At 32.5% G+C, this 27,503-nt stretch overlaps 1 protein-coding gene across 1 annotated transcript in view; it reads right to left on the bottom strand.

Annotated features, from left to right (window-relative positions):
* The window catches only part of Cad87A (cadherin 87A), a 345,230-nt gene that overhangs the window by 55,772 nt on the left and 261,955 nt on the right, over positions 1 to 27,503 (bottom strand). The window contains exon 4 of the mRNA XM_076371967.1: positions 1,866 to 2,083. Coding sequence (XP_076228082.1) covers positions 1,866 to 2,083 — 218 coding nt within the window. The remainder of the gene's footprint in view (positions 1 to 1,865; positions 2,084 to 27,503) is intronic.

The following is a 27,503-nucleotide window of genomic DNA, read 5'->3' as shown; positions in this document are numbered from 1 at the left end:
AAGATTATAGGAATAAAAACGGAAAACGTGATGCCTGGAGTAGAACCGCAAGAAAATTACAAACGGTAAAAGGGAAAAAATGGTACGAGAATTAAAAATATTCGTCGCCAAGGCCCGCGGAGAAAAACGAACGGCGAACAAGAAAATTTAAATCAAGAATACGGCCTGATGAAGTGGATTCAGGCGTGTGGTTTTAGCACAAAAGCTCTTAGCCTTTATTTAACGGAAAGAAAGTCGGAACAACATCAGGATTCCGCACAATATAAAATTCTGATTAAGAATTAATTTTTAGATGTAGATTTAGATCTTTGATCATTTATATTTGTGATTCTTTCTAATATGGATTTCTTAGAAAATATAACGTGAACTTGTATTCTGTATTTTAAATTGATACATTTAATTTATACAAGAAACGTAATTTTGGTAATGTGTTTGTACTACGACGAGTGGGCAACAAATGAAATAAACCAAAATTGTTCTTTATATAGGTATAGAATGTACCTAGAATTTTTCTCTTTCTTCAATGTATTATTAATGGCAAACTAGTTGTATCGGTCATAGTTGAGAAATAAATCATAGGACAAAGTGTTAATAATATATTTTAATAAATTTTGTGAGATTCATGAAAGTACGTGTTATTTGATTTCAAAGAGTACAGAAGGATGATAAAACGAAAGAAATGAAAGAAAAAAAGAAGAGGAAATAGAGACATCCGAAGATGAACATTCAAGTAATTCAGAACGAAGTTTTAATAATGAAAAATAAAAAGTCTACAGGAAACTCCGTGATAAATGAGGCGTAAAATATAGTAAAAAGTATTGTACCTTAATCGTAAGATGAATTCTGAGCTTTTCAGCAATATGTCTTCAATAAATTAAGAAAACTTAAAAACTTTTGACTACACTGCAAGAAACGGGACGATCTATTACGCACGGCTGAGACGTCGTTTGTTATTTAAATATCAATTTAATGCGAGTGTAATTGAAATTTAAGTATAATTTAAGTCGAGTATATCTGTACTAAGAATCAAATCATACAGTGTTAATTAATTATTGGTTTCAAGTGAAAATAATCGTTTATATGATAAAATCAATGAGTAAAACAACAAAAAATGTAACGTATGTTTCACTTTTTCAAAATTCACTTATATTATTTCGCTAGAAAAAGAACATTCGATAAATTCTTTGTGAATATCAGCTCATCGAGCTGTTTCATTTGAAGCTACGCAATAACGCAAATTGAAAATGTGAAAAATGTACAATTATGAAAGTACCGAACATTCCACAAATTTTTGAAATTCATCAAATTTATTCTTTGAAAAAAGATGAAACTGACACATAAATAAATTTACAGTAAAATTTAATAATCAATGGCAGCCAATGAATGTGGATAAAATGGTATACGTGCAAAATAAAAAAAATTCCATCGTGCCGTGTTTGAAAATGGAGTTTGGCATAAACAAATAATACTTAGACAATAAATAATATTTATTTCGGAATATTCTAGAACCATTTGTATGCCAATGTGATTTCGACTTTTTACTGCTGAACGTTCAACAATATTAATAATAATAATATATTATCATACAATACTAATATTACGATATCAATATTCCTACATATAAATAAGATTATATATGCATATAACACATAAACGATCTTCTACCAATAATAATCAATCTTCAACCTCAAACACATTTATCAACAAATTCTCAAAAATTATTATTGCAAAATAATACTCAAAACATATAATGTCATTTATCTATGAAAAACAATATTCCCTGGTACCCTAATTTCTTTAATACCACGAGTAATATTATTTGTAAACTCTCCAATTTAAAAAAAAAAAAGAAAAAAGTGACATACCTCGCGATTAAGAGGCTTGGCCAACGTGATGGCGCCAGTGCGTGGATCCACGACGAAATGGTCGGTGAGTTGTATGCCATATTTCACTCGTGATCCTTCGGGATCGTGGCCCTTAAGGACGAATACTTCTGTACCGACTTTGGTTGATTCTGACAGTGTCAAGCCCATAGGGTATCCTCTGCCTTCCAGGATTGGTGGCTCGTTTACATTGTTCGCGCCTGAAACAACAAACCATTCCTGTCTACAGAAGTCCAAAACTCGAATACGTGTTATCCACGTTAGATAGAAACTGTTCAGTATAAACAAGTTTGATTGTATTTTCGATGCTGAAACTAAAGTTCAATGTTATTTCAGTAATCGTTTCAATGCAAATTCTATTCGATCATTTCTTTTTTGTTGATTTTCATTTGCATTGGTAATTTGTGTTAATTTCAGAGCATTTTGCTTTTTTGCTTTTAAGTAATACTAACTGCGAATTAATCAAATTCTTTCTGTGAATGCCTAATATTTTATTATAAACATTAGTTGTAGTTAGTTTCTAGATGAGTGGCATTTTTAACTCGTAGAGAAATTTTTATTGTACGCAGGCTTTAAAAGTAAATTATATATTAACGTTTTGTTTATTGAATAATTATTAATAGACTGCTCAATATTTGTATTCAATACGAGTTTACACATTAGTCTTTTGAATAATATCTCTATAAAAAATTGTTATGTTATTAAGAGAAAACTTTTGGTTCACGATTATAATAGGAATAATTCTTGAAAGACCAGTTCAAAAATTCTTAGCTATTAAACATACGTTTCAAGAAATTGTAAATAACTGTTAATTTATTTAAAGACTTTTTCTAACAATTTCTAAATGAATTAATCACTATTTTAATATTGAATAATTTTTTATTTTATACTTAATTTCAACTGCTTATAAATATTTCAGTCACATATGCATATAGTTGCATAAATAAATGAATAAATAGGAATTTTGTTAGATGACCCAAATCAGTCTGCATTCGTCATACAAGGGTAAAATGAACATAATCCCATTTTATGTACAAGGGTCCGCTGAAAGTTTCATCAGGAAAGACCGTTACCCCGAACTCGTCGAAATCAAGTTTCAGAATTATAGGTCACTAGTCGTTTCCATGAATTACAGAAACGGTTTGTAGAACACGGCAACGTTCAGTATGAACATTGCCATGCATATTGCATCGGACTGAATATTTCGGAAGTTTGTCAAACGCCGAGCGTTAAACAAAGAATCGTTGTTCATTAACAGTGTGATTGTTGCGTTAATGACTAATGGAACAATTCGTTTTCTAGAATTGCAATTGTTGTATGAACATTGCACTTATTGAGATTTATATCAATTTATATATACACATATATATTAGAATATGTCTTAATAATGATAGTAAAAGTGCTCAGTAATTGTTTTATTAATTTTTGGTGAATCTTTAGTAATTGCAAATTCTATTTTTAATAATTGTGATACTGGTTTAATAATTGTAAATTTGCTATTTAATGATTGTAACACTTGTTTAATAACTGGAAATCTCTCTACAACCACAAAAGTCCTTTAACACTAGAACTACCAGATGGGTCAGAATGACCCATTCCTGATTTCTTCTTTTACAATTACTGAAAAGGTACAGGTGCTTTTCTAAGAAATCGTTTAAAAACCTGATTTAGTAATACCTACACTGAAATATAAGCCGATTGAAATCTTAATAAATACACGGTTATAAGTTTTATAAAGAAATTTGGAAAAATCAGTTTAAGTGTTTGGCAGTTCTAGCGTTAATAATTGTAATTTGTTTTCCTTAACCATTGTAAAAGTAGTTCTAAAGTGAAATACAGCAATAAATATATATTGACGACTAAAGTGTCCATTTCATTAAGTTCCTTCGATTTGACTCGATATTCATAGATGCTGGTACGGTAATCGAAGTGTTGAGCGGAAGGAGAGCAAATAAAATGAAATATCCCGAGATGCAAATCCGGTCTTTAATCTGACGTCGAATGCCATAGACAAGTGCGACGGAACTTGTCGATTGGAAATTCATAAAAGCGTCGATGCGTTCGGAGGTACATCATTGCCGTTAATTAAGGCGTCACGCCTTTCTAGAACGTCGATGGTTTCATATCCGATCGCGGATGATCTATCGCGTCGACTTCAGTGATTAACAGCCCGTGATGCGTAATCGATTATGATTGATTCATGCGCGGCGCTGACACCGATTTTTATGAGACGATACTTACGGGCACGTCGACAATCATTTTTGTTGCAGGATCGTGGCGCTCGTTGATCCGATGGATCGTATTCCGATTACGAACGTTCGATCGACGATTTATATGTTCGTGATGCACCGGACTCGAATAATGGGATTCGAATTAGAACGATTTCAATTTTGATTGATTTTTTCGATGAAAAATTAATGTTTATTGTTTATTGTTTGGAAGATTCATGTTTGTTATATATTGTTTGGAAGATTAATGTTTGTTACATATTGTTTCGAAGATTAATGTTAATTACGTGTAACGTTCATCATTAGATATTATTATATATTTTTTTATTTCGATTTCATTTTTTTATGAAAAGTTAATATTTTTTATTTATTGTTTGGGTGATTAACGTTAATTTAGTGTAACGTTTATCGTTAGATACTATTATGTACTTTGTAGTATTTAATTGTGTATTTGTATTATTTACATGAATTTAACATGTTTTATTTGTCAGTTTGAAGATTAATATTAATTGTGTATAATGTTTATTATATAAATACTATTATATATTTTATAGTATTTAATAGTTTATTAATATTGTCAACATAAGTTTGACATTTCCTGGCGTTAGGTATAAATTTAGTTACTAATGAAAGGATTTATCTAATCGTGTGACATCAAAATGTGTAATTAATATTGATTGAAGTCACCAATTATAATTTAGGTTGCCATAAATCTGGTTTCATATACTTCGAATTTGGACACATTTAAATGAGAAATTATGCACAGTTTATTTCAAAACTAATTAATATTCATGAAAGAAGGAAGAAAATGTACACATAATCCATTAATTAAATATCTTTATGGTACTTATTACCATATTTCATTAATCGATAATAAACATTTAATTACATCTAATTGCATCTACGTATAAAGACGATATTTAAAAATTAGAAATATAAATATAAATATTTCGTGAAAAAATAAACGAAATAGTATATTCCCGTAGCTGATTAAGTTTACCATTTTACCCTCTACAAAAACACGTAAAAATTTGACATAGTTTCATTTTAAAAAATATAACAATTCTGAAATCTCATTAAAAAATATTCTTTCGGTATTCACGTTCTATAAAGGATTGTAATTTCACTTTCAGACGTTTTTCCATATGTCTATAAATAAAGGACTTATTTAAGTGTTCCCGCTGACTCAACCAAAGATAGGGTTTCTATTCTCGTAAAATTATTATTAGACGTGTATTTGCAACAATATACGTTCAAACAATTCATACTACCGTTGGAATAACCAGGTTTCCAGTGATTTATAAACAGAAGCGCATTTCCAGTGACTGTACCACAAGAATGCAGATGTTCCTACGCAACCTGGCTTCCGTTTGTAGAAAATATTGTCAGCGAAATCTGCCAATAAGCCAAATAAAAAGAAACTTCAACCCATTTTCCTCGAATCTTCCGCAAGATAATCGAAGAGTCCACGAAATTACAGTTCGGCAACGGTCGCCGGTAAGGATGGAACTCAAAAGAAGCCGTTATACCATGCGCGAAACACAATTGCCAAGTTTCGCGCGCTTCTTCCGTTTCCCAATCTTTTCCCTGCGCGGAACTACATTTATGGGGTGGAGGGTGGGGGTGGCGCGGACGGGCGGCGTTCTTTATAACGTCGTTACAAAAGGGTCAAACTCGTGACGGGGGAAAAAAGGTGGACGGAAGGGAAAGAAAGTTTCGTTCTGGCTTCTCCTTTCCCGAGCCGCTAATTTGTTGGGAATGAGGCAGGCTCCGCGAGCCCGGAGAAGTCATAAAACTATTAGAAAGTTGGCGAAGTAGCTTCGTCATCGCGGTCTCCGCGGAACTTCCGAAAGCTGGCCGGCCGGACTGAACCTGATAGATACATCAAGCTTTAATGTCAAGGACGGTAGCATCCTGGAGAACGTTACTGATTCATGGAGCTCACTGCGACGTCTTCTAGCTTGTGAACTGAGGGTATACGTTGAGAGATCACTTGATGGCTAGGTTAAGGATAGCGCAGCTGATGCGATACCATGAGTACTGGATGACACAGATCGCCCATCGAACCTTGACCACTCTTCATCATCCCTGATCGACTCTGCCCATGCTGATTCATCACTGCTTGTAATCCATAATACGTATGTAGGTATGGGTCTAAAATGTGATACATAGTTCTCAAGAAAATACTTGACACGTATTTTTTTCTCATCGGCCAAGACCCACTTTCAAGGGGTATGAACACCCTTCAAAATTGAGGGTTGAAAGTATATTTTTTACGATATCTCTGAAACTAGGTGGTATAGAAAAGAAGTCTAAATTGTTCATTTCGAGACGAACAATTTAAAGAAATAATTTCCTTCCTACACCCCATAGTTTCAGAAATATTGTAAAAAAAATACTTTCAACCCTCAATTTTGAAGTGTTCACACTCCTTGAAAGTGGGTCTTAAAATAGAAAATTTTAAAAATAATACGTGTCAAATATTTTCTTGAGAACTATGTTTCACATGAATTTCATAGCATCCACGTTAACCGCAGTACGTGTTAATTCGGGAAGTGAAGTGATGCGCGTTCAAAAGTCCCATCATGCTGATTGATCAGTTTTCATCTTGTTTCACCGAAGTTTCTGTTAGTTTTATCTTCTAGTTCCTGATATTTTCGATCATTAATTTGGTATTTGTTCGTACGGTTACAAGTAACCAATAAAAACTGTAAAACTATAAGCTATAAAGACATTTTTTGCTCCTGTGCTGCTCCGCTGGACATCAAGTTGTCCCCTAACGACAGGTAACACATTGCTATGATGAACGGTATACTTGATCTAAAGGACCCCGACATACTCGAACATGCAACGAAGCAAACGACGACTCCTATGTGTCATGAAATCTGACATCAGAGTCAGGACTCCTACATATGTTAAAATAAGCTAGAATTCCTAAGTTTCAACAGTTCTGCTTCAGCGTCGGGCTTCCTATTGGGCTCGAGACACAGATATTTCTACCCCTTGAGAAAGCAAAATGGCAGAAATTGTTCGATTTTGAACCTGACTGGCAGGAACAGTTCCTTGTAGGACGTTATACCTTTGCAGGTCCGCATTCAGCCTCACCGCGTTCCTTTTGGATGCCATTTTTTGAGCAACACGCAGTATATCTACAAAACAACGGGTACATAACTGCAGCATTTCGCTTTTCTGCGTGTGTTTCCGGTCGTTTTCAGAGAACAACGAACTGGCGAGCTGACTATAATCATTAACCCCTTGCCATACAATGTTCTTCGCCACTTAGTTGGTCTAATTAAGTTTGCTATTAATAATTCGCGAGTGGTACGGATTACTTTTAGGAAGATCCTGCATGGAAAAATGGGTTTATATAATAAATAAAAGTAAAAACTATAGTAATAATAAAAATTATAAACTAATTTCATTGAATTTTTGGAAATAGTAGTAAGTATAACACAATGAAAATATGGGAATTCCGTGAAATTTTTATGACATAATATTACGTCAATCGTAATTCCATTATATCATTTCATTAATGGAAATGTTCCATAAAATGCTAACAAATAACAAATAAATGTGTTTGCATTGTAAAATCACAATACAAAAATGTTGCATCTCGTTAGTTATTTTATTTAATTTGTCAGAGATTTTAACGTTTAAAATATTGTAAACCAGTTAAGGAGAAACGTTGTATTTTATATTCATGAAACGAAAATGTGTGTATGGTTTGCAGATTAAATTGAACGCGCGAATACATATCAGCTTATATGTCGTTGCCATTGTTATGACAAAAAAGAAGTTTCGAATTATTAATATCGATTGGAAAACGTACATGATCTACGATGTAATCCTTGATACGATATTTGGCTTTCACGGAATGCCGATTAAAGTTTCATGGGAAACACAGAATAGAGATCGCAACGGGAAGCTTAAAAACTCGACAGAATCGTCCCGCCATCTTTCTTCCGTTCCTCGCCGCTTCCATAATTGATATCCGAAGAAGAAACCTACGAACCAAATGGAATTATTGATGCCCAACTATTGGTTCTGACGTGTTCCCTACATAGAACTGAACTATGAAACATGAAATTTGAAAGGAAGTGAAAGAATTGGTGAAACAAACCGATAGTCCTTACGATTTTCATTGAGAAACTGATGGAATCGATAACAAGATGATACATGTATATTGTGTAATATATTTTACAATGTGCTTTAACAAAATATTGTGTAACGTACTTTATAAAGTAGATATTTGAATAAAATATTGTATAACGTATTTTACAATGTACTTTAACAAATATTGTCAAGAAAATTGATCTAATCCAATAGGTCAAGTGAAATAATTAATAATAATCAATAAAGAACAATAATTTCAAATCTAAATTTCATTCATTTTCTTATATTTTCTGTTACTCAGTGTAAATACAAATACACGGTTCAAAATTATTTATTTAGAAAGTTCCGCAGTTGATGCATGATTTGAGTTCAAATTAAGTTAAGTTGTTTACAATAAAAATCTAAATGAAGCATGATTTCATTTCTTATATTCATCTCTTGCATGTTACGTGTATTTTACTTTTCTCCCACACATTTAAAGCTGTAATTAAATAAACTGTTCCCATTAGAAGGTATATATGTAATTGGCTTAACTATCATATTTATAATGACCATTAATCTTCACGGACATTTATTGCGTTAACGGATAAAAAAAGCGCATGGAGAAGTTAATTTTTTATTTCTATTAAACTAAAGCCACACAGCGATGCAATTCCAGTTTTAATCATACCTTTACCGTGCCAACTTTTAATGACATAACTTTCAACAAAGTTGAAAAACACTTGTACTCAATTTTTTACTCATGAAATCTGTTAATTCCTGTAAAACAAGACCGAAATACACCGGCAACACCACTTGAAAGAAAAGTTTCCGCTTAACAATAATTTCTCATTAAACCAATCGATTTCTTCCTTTGACTTTTGTATTCTTATCCTTACAAAAAGTTAATGAACTAGAAGATGGTCTTTTCTTTTGAAGATTCTTAATGAAAAACATATGAAGCCGAATGTCTTTTTTAAAACTATATCACTTCTTCAAACAGCAAAAATTTTATTTTTACTGCAAAAATTTGACGCATCTAATGCCATATGATCCTTCACTTTCGAAATTCACATAGCGTGATAATTAATGGCATAAAGTATACACAAAGATTTTAGAGTCCGCATTATGCCTTTTGTAAAAAGAACAGTCTCAAAAAACGGACTGCTTCCCACGAGAAAGAAAGCAAGAAGCCCCATTAATCTTTTTTAGAACGCCGCGGGCGCCATCTTGAAAAGCATAAATCTAAGAGAAACGCATTTAAAACTTTCAGGTGTAGCAACACCGTGGAAAATAAAATGTAATAAAAGTGTTTAAGATATTAGACATGTTTCAGGAAATATGGCAGAAACTTTGATTATTTCGATGCTTCGGAATAACAGGAGTCCTTGTAGTCGTGTTCGTGAACAAATCAGCCCCTTTCCGCCTTGAAAACCGGGGGACTCGGTTTTATGAGCGACTGAAGCGTCTGATAATAACAGAGTTGGCCTATAAGCGTGTGCTAGTCCGTTGGTTTATGTAAAGAGCGGATCATAAACGATAAGCGGAGCAATAAAAACGGGTTCACGCCGTGAAAAATCCACCTTATCCTCAGTATCGCACTCTGGGGCGAATGTTATAGTCCGGAATAACGGAAACAAAAGGCGCTACCGATCAGGCTTAATTTCGTCGTGACTAATTACCGACTACAATAATATTTCAATTACAGAGGAATGTTATTTATCTGAACAACGATTATCTGACTTTCGATTGTTGCGAACAGGGATTAAGAAGGGTTGTGACATCAGTTTCGGTTCTTAAAACAGTGGTGATGAGCGGAAGTAAGACATAATTGTTATTCGGTATATCGGTTCTGAGCTATATCGGTTTCGGTTACGGTTCTTATATTGATATTATATCGGTTCTGAAACGCTTTCATAACTGTTATTTTTTGGTTCTTCACATCGGTTCATAATTGTTTCAAGAACCGCAAAATAACAGTTATAGAACTGTTTTAGAACCGATATTATATAGATGATAGAACCGGAACCGAAAGCGATATACCAAATAACAGTTATGACTTGCTTCGGTTCTTCATAACTGTTTCAGTCGGAACTGATATATAACAGTTTCAAAGTTATTTTCGGAACCTTATCAACCCCTGGTCGTCAACGACCGATTATAGATACATTTTAAAACACGTGCCCTTTTTGCTTCAGGTGTCCCATTTAGTGTCCTGTCTGAGTTTTATCTCGTTGGCTTATAATAACGTGGAAGATTTTAAACAGAATTTAACTTCTTGCCCTATTTACAACTGCACTCAACACATATATTTTATTGTTTATAATTCATTAGAAAAAGATAGAGGAACTACGCTTATTCTATATCTACGTTTACTCAGAAGCATTACAATTATTAATAGAAATATAATATTCGATTGGGACTTGAGAGAATTAAGTGACATTTATATCTGTTAAATTGTTTCTGAAATCTTTACCACGAGGCTAATATGATATTTTAGGGCAAGGTGTTAACAAGCATAAATATTACTGAATTCCTTTGGATTTAAATTAAATATTATTCTTTTGTCATCAATTATTATAGTTTAGAAGAAACGTGAACATAGAATGTGTGTAGAATATTTCTCTCCTTTTCGATAAATTGTTAATGACAGCAGTTGTATCGATCATGATTGGGAAATAAGTGTGTGGAATAATACGGTAAGGGATTAGTGTGTACGATTAACGTATAAAGGATTAAAAGTATTTTTGTATTACATGCATTTTCAAATGTATGTAATTAGATGTACGAGAGGAGCTAATTTTATAAAATCTAACATAATAAACTAACAATTAAAATTCGAAAACAAAAGTGAAATTTATTTATTTATCGTATGTAAAAATTGTATTCATATTTTACTTAATATATTGTTTATATAATATGTTTATGTAAATATTGTATAAGATTTATTTATTTTTTTGTCAGATATTATAATTGGCTTGTTGACTAACAAAAAATTGATCGTTCCCTTTAACAACGTAGCACGTTGCACAAGTTTTAATACTTAAAGGCATATAATATCAGAGGTTTTTCATTTTCCTTTAGAGTAACTAATTTCGAGGTGCCGAGTCAAAGGGAATACTCATTTTCTTGTGGCTCAATCTACTCCATGAGGATGTAATATTCTCGTCCTGTTTTGCGTCCCGTGGACATAGCTTCCCTTATTTTCAACTTCCTTGTTTGCAGTGGCTTCTGTCAATTTAATCATGACCATTATTTGCCATGTTTCTAAACATATAATCTTGGTGTTGCATTAAGTAAATGAGAAAAACGAAATGATCTAATGTTATTTCTTTTTGTCATTATTTAATTACTTTATGTTTGTTATTAAAATTACTTAAAATTATACAGACTATATTCAAAACAATGAGTTGTATTACGTAATTTGAATAATTTATAACTATTATGTGGATTTTATGTACTTTTAACAAAGGTGACTACGTGTAATGTAAAAAATAGATAAAATTTCAAAAGAATTTTAGGGCGTAGCTATTTTATTTTAAATTTATTGAAGTTCTTAAAAAGGAAATCAATTTTTATTTGAGCTCCATGGAATCATTGGATTTCTTCAGAAAATATTATTAAAGATACGATCTAAAATTCTTTCGTGAGAACTATGTAAAATATAAATTTTATTATCAATCAAAATGGTCATCCGAGGATTGATCCTTTGCACTCGGAGCTATTTTACATAGAATATCTACGAAAAGAAATTTTAATTTATAGAATTTTATATAACGATGTGATTAAGAAATATTCAAATTGGTTCAATAAAATGCAAAACTATTAATTTATTTATCTAAATTTATCTTGTTTCCCTCAAAGTAATATCACCTTATTGCGATACAATTTTTTGCTTCGTATCAAAAATTGTCAGAATTGGTGAACAATTGTTTAGTTTCTACGTTTGTAAACGAACAAGCATTATTACTAACTTCCCCAAAACTGAGCCAGAAATCTTCACCAAGAATCTCGCTCGTTACGCAGCGAAGATTCAAACGCGTTACCTATCATTGTCGCGCGATGATAATTGTCTGCCCGCAAGACACTATAACACCAACCGTTCGCCGACCAATCAGATAAACGGTACGAGAAATAAGATTTCATGAGTCTCGCTATCCGGGAATCTTGAGTTACGAGCGCATCCGTCAGCCTCCGGAAATTGAATTCGCCCGATGTTGGAAGTATAAAAATAAATCTGAAGACGTGGGGAACTGCTTGCGACTCGGCCAGACAAAAGCGGAGCCGCTTAAAGGCTAGACCACGGGACCAGGTTAGAAGGGAAAGAAGCCATTAGGAATTGATTCTGTCTGGCAGACGCATGGCTCTCGACCGTTCCCCGACAAAATGGCGGACCGACGGAAACGGCCGCCTCAAAGGGAACTGTCGGATTCCGTTGATTTCTGTTCTATCCTCTTTTTACGAAGAAAAGAAGGGAGGCTTGTCATTAACTTGAACGGTGTCGCGTCAAACGTGCTAGGAATTCCTCTGACGAGAAATCGATTGAAAGGAAAACACGACACATGGGTCACGGGGGCGAAATAGGGGGGACAGGATTGGTGAAACCATTTTATCGAGTTTGGTAATGCAGTAGGTGACCGTTGTAACCGTGTCGAAGTCCTATTGACGCGCGAGGAATTGAAAGTGACGGGGGCCGATAAGTACCAAGCGTCGACGATTTTCGTGTCGTGAAGAGTTAACGGGCTTCCTTCGAATGACAGGATTCTCTATCGCATCCCTAGCGCCAATGATCGACGATCTTGGCTCACCGGACTCGACGGATAATCATATACCGACGCGACAAATTCTTGTACACCTCTCTATTTATGTGGAGTATCCTTGGGAGACTCGTTTTAGGTGAATGAAATTATTTATTTCATTGGTTTATGTAATTTAATTATGTGCGACGTGCTCTAAAAATTTTAAACTGAATTGGATAAACCTACCTATAAAAAGTACCAAATTCTGTTTTCAATTCTGTTTTTATTAAGCACAACTGTGAAAGAAGTCATAGGGCAAGGGGTTAATTACGCGTTATGTGAAATTTAACTTTGCTTCAACATTGTCGATTTCCCCTTTTTTCAATCTAGACGTTCAATTTAAGAAACTGACAAGTTTAAATTGTTCCCACCGGTTTCCATTGTGTTACAAGCTCCAAATATTGTACTACAATGTTTTTAGACCTTGTGATGTGTAAATACCATGTTTTACTACTTCGATATCTGACAAAATATTAACACTGTGACTGGAAAACATATATATATTCGTTTCATGTGGAGTAGTTTTACGCGATTGAAAATTAACAGGCTCCGTTAGTATAGAAGGAAGCGAAAGCTGATATTAATTTTAGAAATACATATTAATTCATATATCTTAATACAAAATAATGATAATGACAGTCTAGAAAACTAAAGGAAGTTTTATTTGGTGTCACTCAATTCGGATCGTATATGAACAATGCTGCATAAATAGTGGGACGGGTGTATTTGGAAATTATTTGGGATACCTTACCAAATCTGAATGTTACATACTTTTTTTGAATAAAAATAAAAATACAAATACAAATTAAATAAGTACCAAATTCTTTTCCTTTTTTAATAAATTATTAACGATAAAATAGCTTTATCGAGTTGTCAAAGAAACCATCGGGCAAAGGCTTAAATTCAATTTGGAGCTTCAGCTACTTGCCTGACTCGACGTTATAAACCAAGTGATGAAATTGCAACAAAGAAATGGTCACCTTTCTCTAGTAAACAAAAGTGGAGGCAGAGCTTCCACGCTCTGGCAATATTGATTTTTCAAGCTGTGTTTACCACGATTTCCTTCTCTGACTCGCGAGTACTGTGCAGCTTCGAGAGCTTGTAAACCTTCCTTCGACACTCTGTAGATGAGAGCTCTGTTTTCGACCGAATCTCCATTATAAGGTCGTCACGCACTATCGAGTAACGTACCCAAGCGGAACGAAGATTTCCAGCGAACTGATACGCTATAAATTTGAGATTTCGACTTTCGGTTGAAAATTCTGGAGGTGGAGGGTAGAATTTAAATGTCGAAGTTTAAAATATGGTTGTGCTTTGAGAAGACATTAGCCACTGAAAAAGAATGAATTGAAGTGAATTCTAAATTGCTGATTTTTCTGCAGTTTATGTATACTACGGAACTTTAGAAAAATACATGATACTTTTATTTATGTTGAAGGGGTGAAAATATCCTTCAATGATGCGGTTGAAAAATCTACTGTATCGAATGTTTCAAAAATCACGTGTAAACAAAAGAAAAACACTACACTACACTGCGTAAACAGATTTTTATAAAAACTTTTTTTTAAATGTATTAAAGCGTATTTATTTAATAATATCTATTAAATGGTTCCAATTAAGGCTCAAATAATTTCAAAGTAAAAATCGAAAGCGTTCACATCGAAAGTAGATTCGTTCTGATTATTTTAGCATCATTAATACATCTCAAATATTAATATCTTAAATATTAAACGAAAATTAATAAAATCTATTAAACTATTACAGTGTTACTATAGTATAAATAATGAAAGGGTGGATCTTGAGTAATCGAGAGCTAGGAATAAATATATGTATTTAATAGAATAATGCTAAAGCTATGGTGAAAATATAAAATACGGAAACAACACGAAAAAAGTACGACTCAATGTCACGGAGGCCAACACACGACTCTTCCCGCAACTCTCTTACAAGCATTCTCTCCCAAAAATCATTCTCTCCTTCACAAGCATTCTTCTCACTCGCACCCATCACAAACACTCGGATGCACCCCTGGAAAGCTGGCCCTGCAGTCTTGGGTGCGCAACGTTGTGCAGGCCACTTTCCCTCGACCGTTTTACAACCTGTCCTTCAGTAACACTCATTCTTACATTCACTCTTCTTAAAAATACCTTAACCTACGCTAAGAATTCTAGATACTACACAGTTTAACATAATCCAATGAATATTGCAATATAATCCAATAAATAAGGTAATATAACGTAATAAAAACATATTGCCAAATTAACATACAATCATCACAAGTTACATTAATAGGCTATTACAAAGAAGAACAATTCACCTTACAAAATAATTCTGAATAAACATTCTAAAACATATCTTCCAACCCGTTCAATAAAAATACCTCCAAAAAACCACACTTCAAAATCAAACTTTCTCAAACTTTCACAAACAATTTTAAGACAAATCGCCACGAATTTACAGCACTCACCGTAAAGTGCTGTCTCGCGCGCGCCATTCCCTTAAAATATTTTCCAAGCTCTGAACCCGAAACGTTAGACCCTGTCGGTCAATGCCGAGAAAGAGAGCGCCGCGGAAACAAAACGCGTGCGTTGCGGCCGAACGCCGCTCCCCACGAAAATTCGCAAAAAAGCTGAGGCGACCGAAGAGAATAGAATGAAAGAGAGAGAGGTCTGTAATGACTCTTCCCGAGCTGTCTGCGGGTGAAAGAAATCGGATTTTCGGCGACATGTTCGCGCCGTCGTCTTCACCATCAAACAAAGTGCTCCAACGAGACTCAGGCGTGAAAAGGACCGAGGGAAAGAAAGAATGAAAGAAAGAAAGGAAGGCTGGTAGGGGGTTAGTGAAAAAAAGAAAGAGAAAGAGACGACGAGGGAAATAAGGGTAAAACGAAACTTCGTGGGAAAGTAGACGATGAAACCACCCCCGGCCGCCCGCGCCCGTTTCGTATCGGCGTCGGCGGCTGGGGAATTATTTTAGACTTGTTAATGCAATTTCCTTAAAAGCTCGCGCGATACGTCAGCACGTAAATGCGCGTACATTTGCGTCGCCCGTGGTCGCGACGGGGCTTAAGAATCTTCGTGCCGTCTTCTGTTTTATGCAATATCCTCTGCTACCCGCGTTGCAGTTAAGGAACAACATGGAAAATGCAGGACTCGAGTGGAGTTTTGGTAGTGCATCGGGAATTATGCTTGCGATGGGAAATGTTGTGTTTTGAAAAAGCGAGTGCAGAACGACAAACTAGCTGCTATTTATTTTGGAGTACTCGTGAATAATGATTGTAATGATTTGAGTTATCGATAATGAAGTCTTTGTCGAGCGTTTTTGAGTTGTCCGAATAATAATGTTGTAATGGTGGTAATGATATTAATTAGTATTGATTATTGATAGTAATAGTTTAGCTATCGAAGGTTTATTAGCACATTGTTGGGCAGTCACAAGTTTACTCGTGTTTTCATGGCCAAACGTTGTTCACTGGTTGCGAGTTAACTCGTGTTTGCACTTGTATTATCCATTTCAATTATTGAAACGCAGGGCAATATAGAACATCGTAAAAGGAAAATATTCAAAGTTATATAGAAAATATGTCTAAAGTTTCATTTCAATTTATTGTATATAAATAAATTATGTTGGAGTTTATTTAGATTGTTTCATTTTCATATTTAATTACGGAATAATAACCGGTGATGTATGATAGATTACGTAATGACTAAGTACTGTAAGTACTGTGTTCAGAAGGAGTTACATTAGTTTCTTGTATATAATAATCTTAAGAGGAATCATTATGCTTCATTAACATTAGGTTTAGGGAAGGAGTAAATATGACAAATATTGAATTTTACAAAAATTATTTAGTCAATGTTCACGTTGGTTTTGATTGATGCAATTATATAAACACATATTCTAATTGTTTACTTTTAAACCTCGAATTTTGAAGATCTAAATGAACGAACATGAATTTTTCCATAATAATATTTTTCCAAAATAGTTATAAACAAAATTAACGAAATACATATATATCGGAATAAACTTACTCGTAAAATTTATCTTAACGCAGTAGAACAGAGTTAAGGCACATAACTACAATCTAACTTTCTCGTTCCCCGATAGAGTCGAATAAGAACTAAGGAATGCGAAAGAATTGGAATTTTCACATCGACAAATACCAAAATTATACAGAAGTTCAGGCAGCAGCGAAAGAACAGGGGCGGACGTTGCAGACAAACGTGTGTCTGGGGACTTCTGTGGAATTAGGTGGTAAAAAAGGGGCGAGAAGTAAACGGCTGCCGTAAAGAGAAACGGGGATAGAGAGAATTCTGGGGTAGATAGGGAAAGAATTGAAGCTTAATGGGAATTCTCAGCAGAACGCGGATTTGCATGGCAAATGGGTAATTAGTTGGTAAATATGATCATGGAATGCAAGGATTTTCTGGCACAATCGTTACCCCATAAAACCGCACCATAAAATGAACTTTGAACCATGTATAACGGATTCTATGCGTGTCAAGTCATTATGTCAATTAACAGACACCAGATCGTTATGCAAATTCAAATTTTTCAAAATATAATTAGAAAAATAGAGAAAAATGATCATTGTGATTACTGTGGTTACTGTGGAAAATGATTATTCTTAACAAATATTACAGAAGGTACATTACATTTTAGATATTTTATACACTTCTTCGTTTTACATATATTCTGTGTAATTTAGTACTTCCAGATTTCCGCAAACATCCACAGTCTAGTAACTAATATTAGAACAACCAAGCGTTTAACATGATTAACATGTAATCTTTATAAAAACTGTAACAATAGATTTTTTTCGTTTTTTTTTTCATATATTATATTCGATTATAGTGTTGAAGTGAGACTATTTATTTTTCAAATCATTTCGGATGTTCAACGCTTTTAAGATATCAATAATTGCGAAATAAGGAAAGTGGAAAGTTAAAGCTAAAAAGAAATTAAATAGATAACCAAGGGATAATGAAATGTGAAAACATTGGTCACCTGGATTTTGTAAGTTAACCGCTTATTGCTGGATGACGAGTATACTCATTATAAAGAAATGGCAATTTTTTGTGTAACTATATTATTGATATTGTATTATTTTAACATACTTTTTTAAATAAACTACATTATTGATTTTTCTAAAAAAACTAGTGTTATTTTTTTATAATTTAATTCAATTTTACAGTAACTGCACGTACTCTGTTTGACGAATATAATCGTTATCACGTCATTATAGCGATATAATATAAACACATTTAAAAATTTCACATTTGAGAATCGAAAAAGAAAGTGAAATACTCGAAATTAAAAGTTTAATTTGAAATTTTGATATTAGAGAGAACAAAAGAAATGATCAAAATGACCCATTTCAAATTTTTTATCTGACAATTTCTGAAAGCTATGTAAATTAAATTCATGTATTTACACATGATCCAGAAATCTTTTGATTGATGGATTAAAGGATCTAATATAAAAGGACCTACTATAAGGAAGATACCAAAAGTTATCAGAATATTAAGTAAAAACATGACAACAACTTTTGATGTTTCTTGAAACAATATGAAATCCATCGATACTGATACTGCATCGAAACAATGTTCTTCTGTTACCTAATGAAATTGATTCTGACATGAAATTCAATATTTCGATAGTCATTTAACGTTTCACCAATGTATCGATACCAGCCTGGTATTATTTGAAAATTGCTGATATACGAATATTATGAGGTTACCTGAAAATAAATTTAAATTTTCACGTATATAATACTAAAAATTACTTTTTATTTCATTGACATAAAAGTATTAATGTTAATAAATTCTTCAAAGATTGCTTTCGACAATTTTCATAAATTATTAAAGAGACAGATATTTTTTTTAAATATAAGTAAAACGAATACTAACAAATATATTTCTATAAATTGAATTAAAGAATATATAATACACAGAATATAAAATTAAACTTCATTTTGTGATTTACACAAAAAAAAATCGGAGTTAACTCTGTTTCATTATGACGTTTGTAGTCTGAGCTACTGAGAAATGAATGTAAAAAAACAAAAGCTTCATCACTAAACGGTAATACACTGCATAGGTACTTATTAAAATGCAGAATAAATATGAATAACGAATATCTACATGCAAAAGCTTAAATATTGGATTACCAACAATTACAGTTTATTTCTGGACAATGATGTAAATACAAAAACAGAACAGTTTTTCGGAATTGATGAAATACGTTGAAATAATAAAACATTTCTATTCATGAAGGAACGAATGATGGACTCTATTTATGTATTGTATTTCCCATCGAATACTGATTTATGCAACTTAATACCGCAAACTAAAGTTTGATATTTAATATGCACCAAAAAAAAAAAAAAATGCAAATCCACATGAAAAAATTTAGAGATATGTAAAACATCACTTTTTCGTAACATCTTTTAATAAATAAATCAATCAAACAAATTCTATGTTTAAAACGGATTCAATAAATAAAAAATTATGGATTATTCTTAACATAGATTTTGTGGCCATAGAAAAAAACGTGAATATGTATTCTATATTTTACATTAACATATTTATTTCATATAAGAAATGTAATTGTGTAACTTGTCTCTACGGCGACGACTAAGCAACAAATGAATAAAACAAAAGCTGTTTCTAATGAAGTATGTATCGATTGTGTTGCTACGCTACTTATATAACATATTGAGTGTGATCTTTAAACATAGCAAACTCTACTTATATGCATTGTATTTATATTAACTCTTTGCACTTGAGAGATGATTATCAGTCACCATTTGATTTGATACATCAAAACCATGCAATCTGACACACAATATTAATACTAGAACTACCGTACCAGTCAATGACTGGTTCCGGTTATCGATATTTTAAAAAGCATGGAATATTCGAAATGATCTTGAAAATAAATAATTTTACCTGGATACTATAACCAATGTCTGAAGAAATTGAAAATAATATATTGTTACAATTTTTATAAGGATTACACATTGATCGTATTAAATGCCCGGTAGTTATATTGTTAAGCTTCGTACAGTCCATAAATACGTGAAATATTAAAATAATAACTTTGTCTCTTAACTTATGACTGTTCTCTCATTCAGTTCGTTTCAAAGAATGTCGATTGTGATTGTAATCCACTGGAAAGTGTTGAAATTTCTAGTGAAATATTTCTAGTGCAAGACTTCCGAGTGAGAAAGGCCAACGTAAACATACAAACCAACAGAATCCAATTGAAAATCAAGAATTAAGAATAACATTTCCGCTCGTTTCAATATCTATTTATTTTAAAATGAGACTTTATACGAGAGAATCTCTCGCCATATGTTTTATTTATTTTGTCTCATGTAGATTCACGTCCCTTTGAATATTTATGCTCGTGCCGCCCGTTCTGGAACACCTTGTACATTCAATCGTTTATAAAAATCGAATGAATGCGAGAGATTGAAAAAAACATTTACTTTTTTTTTTTATTTCTCCGAACTAGACGTCACTTCTTTGCCGCGGGACACGAGACCGTTGCTGCGGTGCTGTGCAGCGAAACAAACTCTCGCGTGCCCAAAGCTGGCTGTCATAGTTATCCAGCAAAGTTTCGATCACTGGGAGCTAACTTTGACCACCCGCACCGCTACACCGTGCACGGAACTCGGAATTTCCCGTGGAAACTGCGAGCTGGCAGTGTAAGTTGTTAGGCATTGTACGCGTGGACCCATCGCAAATTGAGACAATTTCGGAATACCGCGGCCTTGTCCACGTTGAACCTAAACACGATTATTTCATCATTCGTCGCATAGGGCTGCGGCAATGGAATCGCGTAATGAACACGGTTCGATAATATAATGAACGGGATCTTGGTGAGCCTTCGTATCTACTTGTTAACACATTGACTGCCAAGAAAAACGTCAGCGTTTTACGCATCAGTTACTCCGTTGCAGCAGAGATGAAAAGGAATAATTATTAATTATTTGCTACTATAATTATTACGCTACACAGTTGTATTTACACAGTTATTTACGGTATTTAACATTTTTGATTATCTTAATAATCTCATGAATCATAATTGTTTTCAAGTCATTTTGAAGCTCCGGTTCTATGGGACCACTATGTCAGTGAACCTGTCAATTTGTTGAAATATGATTTATAACTACTATGAAACGTTAACTATAATTTAATATTTTATTTGAAAAAATCAATAGAGTCTATAAGCAAAATATAACTGACATTTCCAGTGGGACGGAACGTGTCAATACTTGGAAATGTCTATATATTTCCAACTTCGTAACATGGAAATGAGAAGTATAAATGTATTTAATTACGGATCCATAACGTTCATTGCAGTCGACTTTACGAGAAACTTGAAGACGTCGCTAAGAGTGAATTCTTTTGTTTAGTTAATAGCTACGAAAGGAGACATTTGTCTGGTAAACCTGTTAAAATAATTGCTGTAGCCAGTATTGCAGATTACAAGCATTAGAACCACGATTATTGAAACAAGTCTAACATTCGAAATTTTTAACGAGATAAATTTTCACCGTGGCTTTAGAGCACCGCAACGAGAAAAGTTTTTGCATTAAGCCAATAATGACTTATGTGTAGCGCGTTACGTAAAACGTAAACTATGATCTGGCTAAGCGAAACGCCTGTAACCTGGTATTCATCCAATTAAAGTGTAAGTTTAACGCGGTGAGGAGCTACGTTGGAAAACTTTGTTGGAAAAGGTAGATCCCTGAATTTCGTATTAATTTTCGTTCCGGTCTGCTGAATTTTCTCAAATGGGTTCGGTTGAGTTTCAAGAAGGATGTACCGTTTCATTGGCGTGTTAATTATTCGCGCTGCGAATGGGAACGTAAATATTCATGAAATATTACAAATCATGGTACCTGACCTTGTTTACAATAATTCGTTACGAAAAATTCCTTATGAATTCTTCATAAAAGTTTAATGCAACCAAGATTCTACTACAGTTCGTTGAAAAACTGAAAGAAATGACTTGTAAAATTTGTCAGAAATTTCAGACAACGAAAAATATATTTAAGTACAAACATTAAGTTCTTGTGAAATATATAAAAATTAAACTCGATACTTTTATGTGCACATTGAAAATCTCAACGAAATATTTTCGTAAGAAATAAACATCTTCTACAAAATGAATTTGTAGATAGATGATAATGCCAAAATTGAAAATTTTATATATAATATAACAAATGTTTAGTGTCAGTGTTACATGATATAAATATTAAGTATAATTCTTAATTATACAAAATAATTTTGAAATTTTTTAATATTTGTGAATAATAAGCAACTCTTTCGTGGATCTACAATTTTTCAATTTCGTGTAGCAAGACGATTTATTACTAAAAATAAAATGTAATCTTTTTATAATCCATACTGGATTACAACTCTCACATCCGTGTAATTGGAAAGGAGGTTCGAAACAACAAATACGATTCATATTAAAAGTTCTCGCGGTAGGAATCATTATTAAGTTATACCTAATCGAAGAGAGAGAGAATTGGCGCGAAGACTGTAATTTTAATTTCTTCAAGTTCTACGTCTCTTTCTGGTCCAATAAAAGGGGGATTACAACTTCATAATGGAAAAAGTTTCTAGTTGAAAGCTGACAGTTTATTTTCACAAAAATCAATATACGCCATTTCTGTTTTTCTTCAGGGCAACGATGACAGATCGATTCGGTGAAACTAATTAGTTCTTCAATATTCTTTCTCATATACATTTTTATTGGCTAATTCGGTATACTTTGAACGAAATGGAAATTCGTTTCATCTAAAAGGTTTATTGTCTTTAAAAGTCAAAGAAAATTTACATTATATTAATTTTCTACTGTTTCTCATGTTTCAAATATTTTTTTGTGAAGTTAGTTTAATCTTCACATAATTGCAATAACTTTTAACATTAAGTTAAATTAGCTACAAATTCTAGTCGTTTTCCGTTTTAGTGTGACGTTTATTATCAGAGTATTCAAATGAATTAAAATAAATGTGCTAAAAGAAAGAAACTTGTCGAAAAAGAGTAATGCATAGTTTAACGAAGTTTTATTTAACAAAGTAAAATTGGTTTTCATACCTTCTTTAAAAAGTGCAATAAGATTTTGCGTTTAATTTAATATAAAATGTTCAATATTCTACTGTGTTTTTCTATTGTTTTCGTTCCATGAAGCAATTTTAAACCTTTAAACTTACACACAAATATTTTCACCGTTACAATCTGTATGTAAACTTTTCAAATTCTGCATCGAGTTGAATGTTTTTTCTCGTTTCTCGTAATATATTACTTTCGCAATAAAATAATGCCGAAAAATCAATCGTCCGTGTCACGCAAATCACACGGATGATTTGCTCGTGAAATCAGTTTTTTATGTGATTACTACATCTTTCTCGTGGAACAATGATTCGATGAATTATTCCGGAATCGTAAATCATGGAATATCGAGTGCACGTAAAACTGGTGTTTCCGGCAGCAAGAAAGGTTTTGCGAAATGCATTATTCGCTGCAACCGATTTGACGTGCACTATAATAGATTTATGCGTGATGCAAATGGCGTTACGAACGTCTGGGTCGAGAAAAACTCTGAGAATTTGACACGTGAAACTTGGTGTTTCTGTTGAGACGAATAATTATAAGTGATGCTTTCCACTTACAACAATATTTGTCGTGTCTTTGTAATTAATATATTATAATACCATAATTTATTTAATTGAAGAAATTAAAATATTATAAATAACGTGATATTCTTAAATTAAAACAAAATTCTTGTAATATAAAATTGGTAATTTATATTATAAAAATTACTGGAAATGTTTCAATTACTTTTTGTTGTATTATTTAATTTAAAACAATTCTCGATTCAATTTAATTGAAGCACATTTTCTTTTATTATAAATAATATACTGTTTCCCGATTTTTTCAAAGTTAATCGTTCTTTTATATTTTGTATTAGAATGAAAGCGTGGGCGACGTGACACAGACAAAAACATTTTTGTTCATACATTAATGCGGGGAACCTACGAACCTTCTTGCTAATAAGTTTGTTGTATACTGTGTCCTGAATAAATATATCATTTTTTAATCTATTGTGTTAGACTGTACATATACAAAAATATTCGTAAAGTTAGTCTTTATTTTGATGACGATAAAATGGTACCATTATTTAAACAAGAGATGCAATATGGAAATATGGACCTGATATAACGAGATTAATTTTGGATGATTTTTGGACATTTATACAGATTTATACAGACACAGGTTTATAAATACGATTTAAAATTATAATTCTTATGTTATACAAAAATTGCTAGTCATAAACACAGTTCAGTATGAAGAAAACAAATCTTAGATATTAAAATCAAAATATGAAGATTTTCATTAATCACAAAAAGTTTGATATATTTTTTAATTAACTGTCCAAATGGAAGTTAAAAAAAGATAGTATAATATTTGCTGAGCAAATTATTCGCCGTTAAGAATTTAATCTGTATACCTGCATGTTCCGTGATGAAATCCTCTTTAGAAATTATATTTTATGCGACAATCAGATAAAAAATCTCAGACAGTGATGTGCGAAAATTTTTTTGAACGTTTTTCCAAAGTAAGTACTGTTTTCATAACCGCAGCGTAAACACTCTTTGAAAAGTATCGGTCGGAAGATTTTAATCTCATTAATGGATCAAGCACTGCATTGTGAACGATAACGTCGCTTAAGAAAAATTGAAGATCCAGATTTAATAATATTATATAGCAGATTAATCAGTAAATAGTTTAATTATAAAAATTGCAAATATTTCTCTTAGAAAAAGTTCTAGATACTTCTAACCAACTTGTAATAACGGTTTCAATATGAAAAATTAATCATTTTGCCATATTTTCATGAGAATGAGACAATAATTGGAAATTTTGAGTTATTGCATGTTTTTAAATAAATTGTAATTGAGAAAATGGATATAATTTTTATTAGAATACAAATAATTATTGCCAGATTCTCACTTTGACCTAAGAAATTGAAAAATATGAAATTCAATAATAATTATGTAGATTGTGAATGTTAATGAACTTATAATAAATATGGAAAAATGTATACAGTGTTATTTAACTGCAACGTGTTACTAGGTCGATGAATAAATTCACACGATTTCTCATACCTTGAGCTTATCTTGTAATCGTAAGGAAGGAAATTATATGATCGTGTTTCGGAAACCACTCGGAAGATACAGTGGCGCCCCGTGTTAGGTTGTCCCAATTTACGCTGTTTCACAGTTAACTCATCTCTATGTAACGCGGTAGTCAATTGTTTTTAACCAATATTTCTCGCTCTACGTGTTTAGTTTTAATTGGCTCAGTCTAAAACTTATTTGGGTAATGAATTCTTATGGATAATAATTTCATATTATATAGCTTATACACAGTTGAAAAACTTACAGAAATATATTTACAGTAAATACAAGTAGACAAGTGTAATTAATCGAGAGTTAAGAACATTATTTGAATTATATTATTAAAAAAAGAAATACTATAAGCATAGAGACTAAATTATTTAGAAATAATAAAACTTTTTGATAGTGGAATTCAAGGTTTTGAGATTAACTAAAAAATAAATTTGCCAAAAACAACTGCCAGGACATTTTTTTAAAGATACAGGACGTACTGTAATGGCAGTAAAAGAAGACCATTTAGTACGTTCCAGTATTATTTGTGAACATCGCGATCTCTTTGGTTCTTCTTAAACATTTGTTAAATGTAACCACTTCTATCATTTTTATATATTTCAAAGAAAATGTATCTTTTAATGTATCTTTTCGCATAGATGTATACATGTCTACATTCTGTACTCCGACTTACGTCCTTTTCGACTTACGTCGCCCACTCTGAAACAAATTAGAACGTAAATTCAGAGCCTGACTATGTCTGATTAACCACTGTAACACGACTGGCGATGTAAGTACCACAATAACACATTAATTACTTAGCTTACAAGTTAAAATTAAACGATATCTACATATTTAAATAAATTCATTATAATTTTCAACTTTTTTCCTCGGTTTTCCGCTACAATTCCTTCGATAGTTTCTCTATCGAATTAAGATTCAGCAATAGATGTAAACAGTCATTTCGTAACTTTCATTTCCGTTGCATTTTCTATTTTTCTGAATAATTTTTGCAAATTCCTTTTACGATTAGTTGGTTTACAACTAAAGGTAATCTCGCAAGTTTATGAATATGAATTCAAGTTTTTCTTTCTTTTGAATTAAAGTGTATGTTGGAATAGTTATAATATTTCGAAAATTAATTTTCCTATGTTTCTTAATTCCAGCAGTTCCAAAAATTACATATAATTATTGAATATTAATTTCAAATATTAACTTTCTGTACATTGAATATTTTTCAATAAAATGAATCAACATATATTTACACATTCACATATTTCCATATCTTTCTCATTCTGCTTTATTTTGATACAAATGAAACTTCAATTTTAGAATTTATATGGAAACTATTTTAAAAAAATATAAATTATTTATATGGAAACGGCTGCACGCCAATAATGGCCATGCATCGAAAGCCAAGGAGGCCCGAGCATCGTGAGTGGAACAGTCCCCTTGCTCCTGTACACTTTTAAACCTTAGACCGCCACTATGCTCAGAAGAAGCGAACAGCAGTTAACACTAAAACAATCGAGTAGTCAAATTAACCTTTTGAAATTTTCCTATAGAAACTTCAAAAAAACATCTACTGAGATTTCTATTAAATTAAAATTGAGCTTCCGCATTGCTAAATCAATGTCTTCAGTGATTTCTCAGAAAATTGTCTATCATCTTTTCAATAATCGTAAAGAAAAGAAGTCAGGAGTGGGTTATTTTAACTTGTTTGGTAGTTCTTTCAACTAGAAAGGTGTCTAGTGTTCTAGTATCAAACCAGTGACTATCACTTAGTCGTGTACCCTTGTCAACTTTTTAGCTACTATATGCCACTACAGTGGTCTTCGTGTATCATCTTTTTGAATTTTACGCCACTATAGCAGCTGAATTCTTTCTCTGTCACCGATAGCTGTGTATATTGTAGTCTAATCTAACGTAATCGCACAGTGAAAATTTCTGTCAGTCTCAAATCGCAGTGCTACATTTATGATATGCAGACTACGTCAAACCTTTTCATACATAGGTATAGCTTTGATATTGGACCCGCTGTAGCTGGAAGGTTAAGGACGAATGTCGTCATTTTGGCAATATCAAATTTTCATATTTAGAATACAAAGTTATGAACAAATAATTGATTTGTTCAAATAATAAGAGATCAGTGCATAGCTTACGCTTTTCCTGGCATTTAAGACTTCAATGTACAATTTAATTTCCTCTGCCGAAGATTCTCGATACTTCAAAAAATCCTCGTTCGCAAAGGGTTAAACCTAAAGTCGCTGATGCAAATGTAGCAGCTGCACTGTATATGTGTTGTTGAATG

The sequence above is a fragment of the Nomia melanderi genome, chromosome 1, assembly GCF_051020985.1.
Source record: "Nomia melanderi isolate GNS246 chromosome 1, iyNomMela1, whole genome shotgun sequence".
Taxonomy (NCBI): domain Eukaryota; kingdom Metazoa; phylum Arthropoda; class Insecta; order Hymenoptera; family Halictidae; genus Nomia; species Nomia melanderi.
Note: the sequence above shows the minus strand (reverse complement) of the source record. Positions and strands in the feature narration are given on the sequence as shown.